The sequence below is a fragment of the Antechinus flavipes genome, chromosome 6, assembly GCF_016432865.1.
Source record: "Antechinus flavipes isolate AdamAnt ecotype Samford, QLD, Australia chromosome 6, AdamAnt_v2, whole genome shotgun sequence".
NCBI lineage: Eukaryota > Metazoa > Chordata > Mammalia > Dasyuromorphia > Dasyuridae > Antechinus > Antechinus flavipes.
Genome location: NC_067403.1, coordinates 197,876,145 through 197,890,674, shown reverse-complemented (window position 1 = coordinate 197,890,674; position 14,530 = coordinate 197,876,145). Strand labels below are relative to the sequence as shown.

The window sequence follows — 14,530 nt, the reverse complement described above, 5'->3', positions numbered from 1 at the left end:
ATGAAGGAGAAGAATGAAAGACTTATATGAACTGATACAAAAAGTAAGCAGGACCAGATATGTAGTGACTGTAATCTTAATTGAGAAAAAGCACCAAAAAATTAAATTGAACACTGTGTAATTATAATAGCCAAGCATGGCCCTAGAGAAGAGTTGGAAAAGTGAACTCCTTTCCCTTCTTTGCAAAGATGGGAATTATGAGTGTAAATATTACATTTGGATCAGACATTTTTGATATGATAGAAGGTTTTGCTGAGCTGCTTTTCTTTTTCCTCAATTTTTTTTCATTATAAAAGATGACATGAAAGCTGGGAGTGGGTTACAATATATTTAAAAATGAAGGCATCAAGTTCTTTGTTTCCAGTTCTTTGATACTACAAAGAACTTCTGTGACGATCTTGGTATACAAGTATCCCCAGAGTCTTAGCTTTCTTTCTTTCTTTCCTTTTTTTTCCTCTTTCTCTTCTCTCCTCCCTTTTTCTCTTCCTTCCTTTCTTCCATCTATTAAAGCTTAAAAATGTATTGAGCCTTTTGAGACATCCTGTATATCAAAACTTTGTTATTTGTTCAATATTCAGTATTAGGATCATTGTAGCAAAAGGGTTTGAATAATGACTTTTCTTGCATAAATTGTTTTTTAGAATGGTTAAAGCACTTCAAAGATGCACCAACATTATATTAGTGTGTTTTCCGATAGCTCTTTCAACATTAACTTTTTATTTCCTGACGTTTCTATTTATGTTGTTTGATTTAATTTGTATTCTCTTTGATTTGGAGCATATTTTCAGACAGATATTTATATTTTCTAATTCTTTTGAAAAATGCTCATAATCTCACATCTATAAGCTTAGTTAAAATTATAGAAGGGAAAAATGACACATATTGCAACCCTAGTACACTGGTGGTTAAACTATGGACTGATCCAACTATTATAAAGAGCAATCTGGAATTATGCCCCAAATGATATAAAACTCTATAATCCTTTAACCCATCAATGCCACTTTTAGGTTTTAGATCACAAGATATTCAGGGGGAAAAGAAAAGAATTATAGCTTCTAAAACATAGCAGTTCTCTTTGTGATAGCAAAGAACTGGAAATTGAGGGCATATCCATCAATTGGGGAATGGCTAAATAAATTGCAGCATATGATTTTGATGGAATATTTCTGTGTGGTAAGAAATAATGAGTATTTTGATTTTAGAAAAACATGGAAGGACTTGTATCAAATAACGAAGAGTAAAATGAGCAGAAGCGAGAAGGTTGTTTATAGTAACAACAATATTGTTTGAAGAATAATCATAAATGACGAAGTTTTTCTGAGAATTATACATTCTCAAATTAACTACTAAGAATTTATGAAGGAAGTTGTAATCCATTTCCAGAGAAAGAAGTGTTAAATAGAAGTATGCATAGTATGGTTTTACAAATGTGTGTGTGTGTGCATGTGTGTGTATGTATATGTGTGTCAAATGGTGGCCTTCTCTAGTGCCAAGTGGAACGAGAAAAAGAAAGTTCAGAGTTTAAAATGTAACAAAAAATTAAATGAAAAAATCCCAAACCCCAACAACTAAACAAATAGAAAACTTTCTTTTTCCTTTTTTCTTTTTCAACTCATTTACTAGGCAAAGATTGCCTAGTAGGTAAGCCACACATGTTAGGTACTCTGTTAATGCATCTTGACCTTGTATATTTGTGTAAGTTCCAATACATTTAGTATGCTAGACTTTTATAAGTGACATTTGATGTAAATTTTTTTTGCTCTTATCAATTTTTCTTCTTATTAAATCAATTGGTTTCATTTGTGAAAAGGGTTTTTAAAATTTTGTGCAATTAAAATGATTTATTTTGCGTTTTTATGATTGTCTCTTCCATATTTAGCTAAGAATTCTCCCATTAGTTGTAGTTGTAAAAGGTACATAATTTGATATTTGTCCATTTTTTATGACTTAAAAAAATAAAATCATTATCTTTTGTTTTTACATTACTTCATTCTGTTTGACTTCTCTACAGCTTTTGACACTGTCAATCACCTTATTGATGCTCTCCTCTTTCTGGACTTTCATGAAAAGTTTTATTTTTATTGTCCTACCCAACTTTGTCTTTCTTCTTTTCTGGATCTTCATCCAGGTCATATCCATTAATTATGGATGTCCTCCAAGTTTCTACCCATAGGTCCTCTTCTCTTCTCCCTTTATACAATTTTGCTTGGTGATCTCATCAACTCTCCGTTGATTCAGTTATCATTTCTTTGCCAAACTTCCCTCCTAGCCTCTATTTCCAACTGCCAACTAAATATCTTAGACTAACTGTCAGTTCATTAACTTTTATTAAGATATAATTAAGATTTAATATTAAGACTTAAAATGTCCAATATACATTTTAAACTCAACATATCCTAAATTGAACTTAATATCTTTCCCCCCCAACACCACACTCTTCCTAACTTCCCTATTACTGTTAAGAATACTATCATTCTATTTGATAGTCAGAAAAAAATACTCCCCATTAGATCCGGGCAAAAATGGAATGGACTACTTTTAGAAGTGGTGGGTTCCCCTTCCTTGGAGGTCTTCAAATAAAGGTTGAACGACTGCTTATCAGGTATGATTTCATGAGGATTCCTTTCACATAGCAGTTAAGACTACATGGTTACTGAGGTCCTTTCCGACTACATGGTTACTGAGGTCCTTTCCACTCTCAAAGTCTTTGATTCTAATTGTTTTTTTATGATCAATAAATAATAAGTATAATAAGACAAAAAAGAATACTAATATTCTCCCAGCACCCCAATCTCACAACTTAAGTATTATCCTCAATGCTCCATTCTCTCTCATTTTTTCATTCAGTTGTCAAGTTCTATTGATCTATCTTGATAACATTTCTCAAATATTCCCTCTTTACCAACTTTTCTGATACTACTTCATGCTTGGTCAGTCTTAATAACTTGCTGGTTGATCTCCCTGCTTCCTCCCTCAAGTCTTTCCCTGCTTCAATTCATCTGTCTCTTAGCTGTCAAACTGATCTTCCTCAAACGCAGACCAACACATTATCCTTCCATTCAATAAGATCCTGGGACTCCTTGTTACCTCTAGTATGAAATTTCTGGCATTCAAAGTCCTTTATAATCTGTTCCCTTCTTACTTTTTCACTTTTCATATCTTCTTCCTTTCCATGTACTTTGCAATCCAGCAACAATGATCTTCTTATTGAATGATCTATATTTCCCAATGAATCCTTCTCTCCCTCCCTCCCTCTGGAGAGCCATCCTTTATACAAAATTAGTGTGGGGAGAGAGGGAAGGGAGGGAAGAACTGCAACAAAACTAACCAATATAACAAACGGTGTGGCATTATATGGAATGCTCTCCTCTACAAAGAAGCAGCAGAGAGATACCTTCTCATATTTTTTATCTTGAGTCTAAGACTGATCATTATAATTTCATAACAGCCAGTTTCAATTTTTTTGGTTGCTATTGTTTAAATTTCTATTGTTGTAATCATTGTGAATATTGTTTTCTGGTTTTGCTTATTTGTTACTGAATCAGATCATAAAACCTTCACATGTTTCTCTGCATTCAAATATTCTATTCCATTTCACTGTGTTTTTTTTAGCTATTCCTCTTTTGATGGGAAACTATTTTTTCCACTTCCACAAAAAACTTGCTGTAAATATTTTGATGCATCGTCTTCATTTTCTTGTATCCACAGCAATGGAATTTCTGGGTTAAAAGATTTTGGCCTTTTTAATCACTCTCTTAATATGATTCCAAATTGATTTCCAGAATGGCTGGACAATTTACAGCTCCACCAACAAAATATTAGTGTGTCTGTGTTTCTACAATATCTCCATCATAAAGAATTCTCATTCTTCACCATCCTTGCCAATTTGCTGTATATGAGGTAAAATGACACAATTATTTTGATCTGTATTTCTCTTACTTTCAGTGACTAGAGTATTCTTTCATAAGATTGCTAATAGTTTGCAATTCTCTTTTGAGAACTGTTTATTATATCCTTTGTCCACTTATCCAGTGGAGTAATGACTGCTCATCATATATTTTCTCTTGTCTATATCAAACTCTTATTAGAAATATTTATTTGATACAAAGATATTTTTCCCAGTTATTGTTTCCTTTGTTATTGTATTAATTTTCTTCAGCTTTGTAATTTTGTAAACAAAATTAATGCTATAAGAAAGGAAGGGGGAACTGGATTAAAAATAACATTATATTAAAGAAATTATAAAAGATAATTTCCTTTAATCAAAATTACTTTAATTTTTTAAAAACATAATGTCTATCCCTTGTTAAGGATTTATCACTTAAACATAGCTAAAATGTATATGATCTATCTTTTAATTTTTAAAATATGATCTTTAGTCAAATTTAAATTTATCATGGAATATTAAGTAATACTTTAGTCTAAATCTAATCTCTATTAAGCTGCTTTGTAGTTTTCCCCAGCAGTTCTTGTCAAATAGAGAGTTTATCCACCTTCACCCAAGAATTTCCCTAGGAATATTTAGTTCATCAAATACTGGGCTATTCTTTTTGATTATTTTTTTGTTCTTAGTAGGCTATCCTTTTTCCCTGGTTTTATTTTTTAATTAGCATCAAATAGTTTGACAATGACTGCTTTATGACAGTTTGGTGTCTGATAACGCTATTTTCAGGGGTAAATGATTTTTACCTTCTTTAAATTGGTTTCTTTCCAGTCCTGGCTAGGAGTCTATCATTTCTACATTTTAAATTAAGGTGCAGAAATCCAAGTACTTTTCTTATATACTAAATTCTTAAACAGGTTTTTACATTCCAAGTTTGCACTTTTTTCTTTTCCCAAAGCCCATCATTTCCATTAACAAGAGTGATAAAGACTCCACCTGTGCCTCTAAGATCTGGATGATGGAAACAAAAATAATCTTGTCTTAATTACCTTGTTAATTACCTAGTTATTTTGTCCCACTTTATCTAGATTAAAGGCGTGAAATTTTAGCATGCTGGTTGTGCTTAGAAGACATGGGTCTGGCACAAGTTCCCTATTGCTCCCTGAGTACAGTTTCATCTTCTTTGCCTAATATTCAACTCCCCCTTCTTCCACAGGCAGGTGGCATTTCATCTGTCCAGCCTTACCTCACATTAATCTCATTATACTTCAGCTAAACACAAAGCTCTGCCCTTGGAATACACTCTCCCCTTCCCATGCTCCTCATGTTTGGAACACACTTTTTTTTTTTTAAAACCATCCTTTAAAGCTCAATTCAAATGTCACCTCCTATAGAAAACCTGGCCCTTTGCTCCCTAACAATCTTGGGGTAGAACATCTTTAACTTTTTTTTATTACTGATATAGATACAGCAGTTATCTGTTGGCATTGATGGCCATAATAACAGATATTAAATAGCCAAGGTTTGCAAATCTATACATATGCATATATTATATATGTACACACATATATATCCTTCCCTCTATGTATCTCTGTATCTATTTCTCCTCATCTTCACCTACTTCCCTTCCTCCTCACCTTCTTTCCTCCTCCTCCTTCTCTATCTCTTGCTCCTCCTCCTCCTCTTCTTTCTCCCTCCTTTTAGTAGGGGATGGAGCGTGAGTTTGAGATCATTGACTCTCCAGGTCTCAGTTTCCTGCCCCGGTATTGCTTGTCCTTTGTTCTTGAGGACCATGACATCAGAGAGATGCCGTGACACACAAGTGGATTGGATTTAAGTGAGGGAGGGCTGAGCAAGATCACCTGCCTCCCCTTTCCCTCCAGAGCCACCTGGGTCTAGTGGCCAGATTCAGACCAGGAGGGCGGAGATGGCCCTGGATGCAATGGGAGAACTTAGCATTTTAAAGCTAAGGTCTTCAACAGGCGACAACACCCATCAGTGATGAAGGCTAGGGAGCAAAGAATCTCTTCTTTCACCTAGTCAAAGAAAAAAATAGATAAATAAATAGATTTGACCCCTACTAGCTGTGTTACCCTGGACAAGTCACTCATGACGTAAACCTAGAAGAAAAGAACCACTTCAAAATATTTACAAAGCCTCAAAGCAAAACCCTGCTTTGGCACGAATACAAGAGGCACACTTGGCACAGGAAATAGAAAGCTGGAATCAGGAAGATCTGGGTTCAAGCGCTGATTCGGTGACATCTCCTGGGATGACCCTGATAAATGTTATATATTTTTTAAACTCTGTTTCCCCAACCGGCTCTTAAAGCTTTAAATTATTTCACTTTTCTCTTCTTCTTAGGGAAAATCCCCAGAATAAGGTCCTGCGAGGCGTATTTTTGTTCTCAGCGCTTAGTACAATGCTTGACACGTAATTAATGCAGAATGAAAGCTTGTTGACTTGACTTGACTGGAAAGGGACCCGAGGGAACCTACTGAGCAAAGGATGCAGGTCTGAAGTACACGGTTTATAGTACTGTACCTTTAAAATCTTGATGGGCCCGCCCGCCCGTTTTTTTTTTTTTTAAATTCTCTACAGATCTTCTAGCGTTTCTTCTCGCATCTCCTCCCACGCAGCACGTAAAGAGCGCGATTACGTCACTGCACTGCTCTCTGGCCTCCACCTTCCTGCCGCCTTCCATTCAAGATAGCCACACCCCCTCCCGAGTTCAGCCAATGGTCAGGCATGGAGGGGATCATGACGTAAGGGTTGGTCGGGCTCTAGATCTCTCTCTCTCTTGGGGTGGGGGTGAGGGCAGGGCGGACTGGATTAGATGCGACTTCCGGGGGGCGTGGCCTAAGAGGGGGCGCGGCGACGGCGGTAGCGGCGGCGGCGGCGGCGGCAGTAATCTTGCAGCGGGTCTCGCAGACCATCTCGCGGCCGGTAGGTGATGCAGTTGCCCGGGTGATGGGCCCGGGCTGACTCTAGGGAGGAGGGGGCGGGGGCGCCATCGGCCTTGACCTTTGACACAGGTAGAGTAGTGGGTGGGGCGGGGAAGGAGGCGGGCGGCCTGAGCCCCGCCTCATACTGGCTCTCAGACCTGGGCCCAGCCCCTTCCCATCTCCTGGCCTCAGTTTCCTTCTCTGTATGATGGGGCAGGCCTGGATTCTGAGGGATCCATCGGTCTGAATGGTTTGGGACGCGGACGCTGGGCGGGGGAGCGGGGTCGCCTAGAGACCCTGGAGGGGTCCACTCCTGGACCCCCCCGGGGGTTCACCCCTTTTTGAGGATTTCTCTCAAAGAGCTGTTAATACAGAACTCTTCTTTGCTATAGCCCCAGGGGGCGTGGCCCCGGGACCCCCAGAATTCACCCCAACCATAGAGGATCCTCTCTGGTGGCTACCCTTAATGAATACAATAGAAGGAAACATTCATTCCTTCATGGCATGTTCTGTCGCCTCTCAGAGGGGAGACGTCATTTGTCTGTCTGTCTTTGACAACGCATACCGCCGTACATCTTACCTGGAAACGCCAATGAACAGGGAGCCGGGCGGACCTGAGTTTGAATCCTCCCGCTGACATAGCACAGATTCAAGTTTTAAAGTTGAAAAGGACTTTTAGCATTGCCTTTTATCTTTTTATCATTGATCAGACTTTTTAGGTGACATCCTTAAAGCTGGCTGCCTCACATATGAGAAAACTACACATCAGTCTAGTATCCAGCAGTCATCTAGTCCTACTTATATTAGAATGTCTACTATAATATGCTTGGCCAGTGATCATATATCAGGTCTGTGCTTGAAACGCTTTAAAGAAAGGGCCTGGATTCAAGAGGACCTGAATTCAAATTTGAGCTCAGAAACTTGCCACTTATTAGCTGTGTCACCTTGGGCAAGTCACTTAACCCCTTTTACCTTGAAAAAAAGAAAGAAGGAAATCATCCCTTTTTGTGTCAACTTAGTTCCATTTCTGGATAGATTTAATTGTTAGCAAGTTTTTCCTGACCTAAAGGGAAGATTTACCTCTTCATGTCTCTCTGTTTATATTGACTCTTCCCCTTTCTAATTATTATAGACTTCCTTAAAAAAAAAAAAAAAAAAAAAAAAAGCTAAATGTCCCTAATTCCAATCCTCATATGACATGGTCTCAAGCACCCATACCAACTTGTTTGCCTTCCTCTGGATATTTTCTAGTACCCTTCATTCCTTCTCTCTACAACTCCAGCTGTGATGGCCATGTATACCTATCATCATTCCTTGTTGCACAAAGATCCATTTCTTTTTCAAACTCACCAGCCCCTTCTTGTTTTAGAAAAGCATCAAGTTTTTAATTCTTCCCTCTCTCTCTCATCTCTCCATTTTGTGACTTTTTTTATATCTTCCAGCCTCTTTATATCACACTTGAGCATGGCTTGATGGTACAATGGATAGGGCACTAGCCTAAGAGTCAGGAAGACCTGAGTTCAAATATGATCTTAGAAACTTAATACTTACTACTTGCTGTGTGACTCTGGACAAGTTACTTAACGCCAATTGCCTCTTAACTCTTTTTCTCTCAAAAGAAAGAACTATATCACACACTTCTTTTTAGACTTTGGATACAAACTTTGGATAATATGGATTACAAGGAGATGGGGATATGGATATATTTAGACCTATATTCTAATTGCCATAGAAAATTGCAGTGAGGAAACTCTCTACCCATGAAAGTTGGGCACTTTTCTGCAATTTAGAACCGAATGTTTGTACTTATTTGTTTGCTAGTAATCTCCCTCTTTGGATTGGGAATTCCTTCAGGGCAGGGATTATCTTTTGATAATCTTCTTCTGTTTTGGTATCCATACCTCCTAGCATAGTGCCTGGTAAATATTAGGCCTAAAAAAATACTTCTGACTGTCTGGCTTCCTTTAGGGAAGGAATTGCCTTTTTGCAACACTTGTATCCTCCTGTTCTGCTTAAAAGTCACATGCTCAGTGTATTTGTTGTTCAGTCATAACCACTTTAGTGGAATGGTTTGCCATTTCTTCAGCTTATTTTATAGAAGAGGAAACTGAGGCAAACAGGATTAAGCAATTTACTCAAAGTCACACAGCTAGTAAGTGTCTGAAGCCACATTTGAACTCAGGTCACTTAGAAACTAAGTGACTTGCCCAGGATTACAAAGCCAACATGTATCAGAGTCAGTACATGTGCAGAATATATGTGTATATTTACATGCATATGATATATGCATACATAAAATTCAATCTCATGGCTATATACATAAATATAACAGTGATACTGTTGCAACCGTAGAAGACAGCTAGGGAACTTGAGTAACCACCATTTGTAATACTGTTTCTTTGTAAATCGGTGGTGATACTTGGGCCCTGGGAAGAAAAAAGACTTGTCTGCTCTTGTCTGATTTCATAGACCCATAGATTTAAAGTGCTTTAGTGCTACAAATAACTTCAAAGATTATCTAGTTCAATCTCATTTTTCAGGGGAAAGAGTTGAGACTCTTAACACCTGGTATTATATTGATCCCCAATTAAAGCCATACTACATGACTAGTGAGTTGAAAAAATATTTGATTGCTAAGAATGAATTAGCATGACTTTAAAATTTTTATGATATACTTAATAATTGCAATAAACCAAGCAAAATAAGGAATGATCTGTAGGAATCCCCATTTCCTGATGTCAGCCTGGTAGCTTTCAGTTTCTGAATGACCATAGCCAGATTTTCCTTTTGAGAGTAACACTTCCCCTGTGTCCATTATGGACAATACAAGGCTGTAACAGAATAGTTCATTGGTCAGACTTTTTAAAGTGTGATCCTTGAAGTGGGCAGTATTGTTTGTTGATTCTGAACTTTGTTATCTCTGAGAAGATTGCATATTAGTCCAGTTTCCATTAGAATTGACCAAAGCATTTTGGTGAGACCTAGCTTTGATCTCAGTGACCTGTATTTGATTGGCTAGCTGTGATTCATAAAAAAAAACTATTTTCATCACTGCTGAGTACTTTGTCTTTTGCTTTGCCTCTACCTTCCTGGAGAACTGGATAATTTCTTAGCAGATGAAAGCACTCAAGCAGCTATAGTTGCACCAATAGCATTTAATTATGGTATCATCTCCCTTCCAGAGTCTCTTGTAAATGTTGTTAATCAAGTCAAGCTTTTTATTGACACTACTCAGTTCCTCTAAGCTTAGAAAAATTTGATAATTCCTTAACTTTTTGATCATTTTATATTAGAAGTAATTATAGTTAATGCTTCTGATGCATTATTTTAAAGCAAATGCTGGATTTGCCATATACAAGTAGATAAAAAGTTGTAAAAACCTGAAAAACACAAAAACAAGATGGCATTTCAGTGGAATTGGAAGACATTAATAATTACATTTTACGTGCTACTTTATTTCATAGCATGAGCAAATATTTAAAAGTTAACATGGGAAATCCATGTGTTCTCTTATCAAATACCTTAGCTTACAACTAGCCTGGTGTTTCATTTTCTGTATAATCTAAGGTAAAGCTAATTAATGACGCCCACAAGCAGAAGCAGCTGAACCTTTCAGAGCTTTGGTTTTTTCTTCTTCTGTGTTTCTGAGTTGTAAACAATGTATTTCTGTCCACCTATTCCTATCCACAGTCTTTGAAACTCGGGTATAGTAAGAATTCAATGGATTTTTAATGAAGCTCTGACATATCATGACTGGCTGTAAGAAAGTGGACTTGCATACAGGAACCTGGATGGCTGGGAGCAAGTCAAGCTTAGTATCTATTTTTTAGTTTTAACGGCCCTTGGGAACTTGAATCAATGAAATTGTAGTTCACCTACTTTCTGGGGATTACTATACTTTGTGATCATGGGTTCTATGATAATTTTCCTAATTTAGGACAAAACTGGACAGTTTCTTTTGCAAGGTGGTTAATAATTTCACATGTCAGCATTCTAAGTGCCCCTAAACTGGCTAAACAGGATTAGCCCAGCAGGGTTTCAGGGCACTGTATTTTCAGACTGTATCATCATATATAAAGCTATTCTTAGCTATTGTAGATAAGAACCTGTAGCACCTGGGACATGTTCTAGCCAGGTAAAGGATACATGTCCTTTGAAAATAACCATAATTATCCAGTGGTCTCCTTAGGACATTTGAAGGACAGTTTCTTCCTTGTATTGAACTCCTTCTGTCTTTCTGACACTGGGACACTGTCTAGTATTTTTCACATATGATCTACTCTTTATGCCTGTTTTTTCTATGATCTTAGTATACAAATCCTGCTTAGAGAATGTTTAATGGCTAATTCCCAAGGAGCCCTCTTTCCAGTTATCTCTTTGAGGATTTGGGAATGTTATAAGATTTTGGACAGTTTACATAAAACATTAATGATATCATCTTCCTTTCTGAATACCTTAATCCCATTACTTCACAAGCCATCTAACTTGTAATATCTGACATCCAACTAAGAATCTATAGCATTGTTTGAAATTTTTTTTCAGTGGTGCCCTTCTAACAGTTCACAGACACCTCCCAAAATAGCCCTAGGTGAGAATCTATGCCCCAAATCAGATACCAGTTCTTCAGTAAATCAAACCCAGTATATAATTATAAATAGCTTCTTTGGTTCATATCTGCTTTGTAGTAGGAAAAATGTCTTCAATGTTTGCTGCTAATACTGGCAGTTCTAGGTTGTGCTTCCTATCCCTACACAATCCCAGTAACATTCCTTAGTGAGCTTCCAAAGTAGAATCTGTCAAATCGAAGCCTTCTAAACCCTTTTTTTATTCTAGGCAATCAGATTGGATTCTTCTTTTCTTTTTGGCAGGGGTGGGTACTGATTCACAATAATAACTGGTATTTGTTCTTGTTCCCATTAAAAATTTCTTCTGGAAAAAAATCACAACAATAACCATTTCCTTCATCTTATTTGTTTCTAGTCTCTTTAGTGTGTGTAGTTTTCAGATTTTGTTGCTGTTACTTTTTATATAGGCAGTATGTTTGTTCTGACTGCTTTCTTCACTCTGTATCACTTCAGATGTCTTTTCCATATTCATTTATAGCCTTCATATTTGTTCTTTTATGGTGCAATAATAATCCATTGAGTTGATATGCCACAGCTCATTTAGTCATTTCCCAGTCACTAGTCATATGGGCTGTTTCCATTTTTTTTTGTTAATATGGATTTCTTTTCACCAACCCAACAGCTCAAAGTCATTGTTAAATTCAGTGTTACCAGTTCATAATGGGACTGGCACAAGACAGAAACTGTAGAAGGCAATGGGATATTGCTATTTATCAGAAATGGCCTGCCATCTGCTAAGGGGTGTCTGGGGAGATGTACAGTGTTGTATATGCCTTTCTAAAATTGCTTCTCCAGATGTATGTGGACCATCTTGCTCTATGCCTTGGGGGATATATGATATCACTAGCAGCTAATAAAAACCTGTTTGTTAGGGGTTTTTTATTATTTTTTCCTTTATAGGTTTTTCCAGTACATACTTGTTTTCAGAACAGATAAAATGGGTGTTCTGAGAACAGAATAATAGTTAAGTACTTTGTACCTTCAAAATTCTTTGCAAGCATTAATCCTCATAGCACCCTTGGGATTTGGGTACAGCCTTTTTTCACAGCTGGAGGGATTTTTAAAAGTCACATATAGAACTGGGCAAATTGCTTAAATCAAAGGAAGTCTCCAAGTCAAAATTGAAATTTAGTTCTTCCTTTTCTCAACTCTGGGCTTCCATCAATTGCTGTGAAAAGGGAAAATAGGTGAGTCTCTAGCCATTGAAAACTTTGGACCTTTATACTTTTCCACAGAACACACTCTCAGAAGAATTTTAAATGATTTTTATAAGAACCATGTCATGATTTAGTGTCTCTCTGTTGCAGCTTTCCAGATATGGATCAAAAGCTTATTCAGTTAGTGGAGGACCTCACCACTTCAGGAGAACCACAGCTGGATCCTGAAAAAATGAAAGAAGTGAAGAAAATCTGCAAGTATGTCCTGTGATTAGGGAGTTATGGGATGGATGGGTCAGGGCATCCAGTCAATCAATGAGTACTTATTAAGTAAGTGCTAGGCATTATACCAACACTAGGAATGAAAAGAGTGAGAAAAGACAGTTCCTGATCTCAAAAAAATTATGGTCTTACAGGGAAGATAACATAAATGTAGTTATGAACAAATAAGACATAGGATTAATTGAAAACAATCAACAGCATTAAGGGATATGAAGACTTCCTCTAGAAGGTTGAATTGTAGCTGAAATTTGAATGAAGCCAGGGAATCCAAAAAATAGAGATAAGGAAGAAAAAGATTGTAGGCATGTGGGAGACAGTCAGTGGGGAGATCTTGCAGTATGTGGGAAGACTAGAGGACCAGGTCATGAAGATGTGTGAATACCAAACAAGGTTTTTTATATTTGATCCTGGAGGGTGCTAGGGAACCTCTAGAGTGGGAACATTAAAGAGAGCTGTTACAAAGGTAAAATCAACAGGTTTGATAACAAATTGATGTGAGGGTGATGAGAAATTGCAAAGCTAAGAATGAAATATAGATTATGAAGGTGGGTGAGTTGGAGGATATAGTACCCTTAACAGTTTGGGAAAAAGAAGGCTTGGGATGAAAGATAATGAGTTTGGTTTTGGATATGTTGAGTTCAAGATCTCTACAGGACATGTACAGCATAACTGGTGGACAGTTGGAGATACTAGTTTGAGGATTAGGAAAAAGGGTAAGATTGGATAAATACATCTGAGAATCATTAGCATAAAGGTGATCCTTGACTCGATGGGACTTAACGAGATCACCAAGTGAAATAGAGGAAGAAGAGAAGAGGACTCAGCACAGAACCTTGGGAACTCCTCACCGTTAACAAGCATGAGAAGGTTAAAGATTCAGCAAGGAAACTGAGGGGGTGGTCCAGACATGTAGGAAGAGAACCAGAAGAAAGCAGTATTAAAAGAATATTAAAAAGAGAGTATTGAAAAGGGGATGATCAATAATCAGAGGCAGCAGAGAAGTCAGAATCTCTGAAAAAGTGAGGACTTAGAAAAGATCATTGGATTTGACAATAAGAGAGCACTAGAAACTTTAGAAAGAGCAGTTTCAGTGCAATGACAAAGTTGGAAGCCAGACTACATAGAGTTAAGAAGAAGATGAGAGGAAAGGTAATAGAAACCTTTTCAAGGAGTTTAGCCTCAAAGGGGAAGAAAGATGTGGTACAATAGTTAGCAGGGATGGATGGATCAAGTGAGGGATTTTCGAGGATGGGGGAGACAAGGGCATGTTTGTAGGCAGTAGTAAATAAACCAGTGGACAGAAAGAGACTGAAGATAAGTGAAAGAATAGGGATGATAGAGGGGGCAATCTGTTGGAGAAGACAGGAAGGAATGGAATCATTTGTGCAGCAATGGGAAAATCTGTCATCCTGTGGCTGCCCCCTTAGACAGTCATCTCCCATTCCATTTATGCCCTACTTCAACCACACTTATCTCCATCTGTCTTCTCTCCTTTTTCCCACATAGTGACTTCCGATCTTCATCTCACTGCTGGGCCAAAAATTAGGAAGAAAGAAAGAAGGCGGGGGTGGGCAGTGAAACCAAATTCTTTTTGCAAGGTATTAGTGACCTAATGTAGTTAATAAAATGCTGGGTTTC

The 14,530-nt window shown here is 37.4% G+C and overlaps 1 protein-coding gene across 1 annotated transcript in view; it reads left to right on the top strand.

Moving 5' to 3' along the window:
* The first annotated feature begins 6,742 nt into the window (after positions 1-6,742).
* The window catches only part of UVSSA (UV stimulated scaffold protein A), a 97,809-nt gene continuing 90,021 nt past the window's right edge, over positions 6,743-14,530 (top strand). The window contains 2 exon segments of the mRNA XM_051964119.1: positions 6,743-6,829; positions 12,761-12,868. Coding sequence (XP_051820079.1) covers positions 12,771-12,868 — 98 coding nt within the window. The 5' untranslated portion in view covers positions 6,743-6,829; positions 12,761-12,770.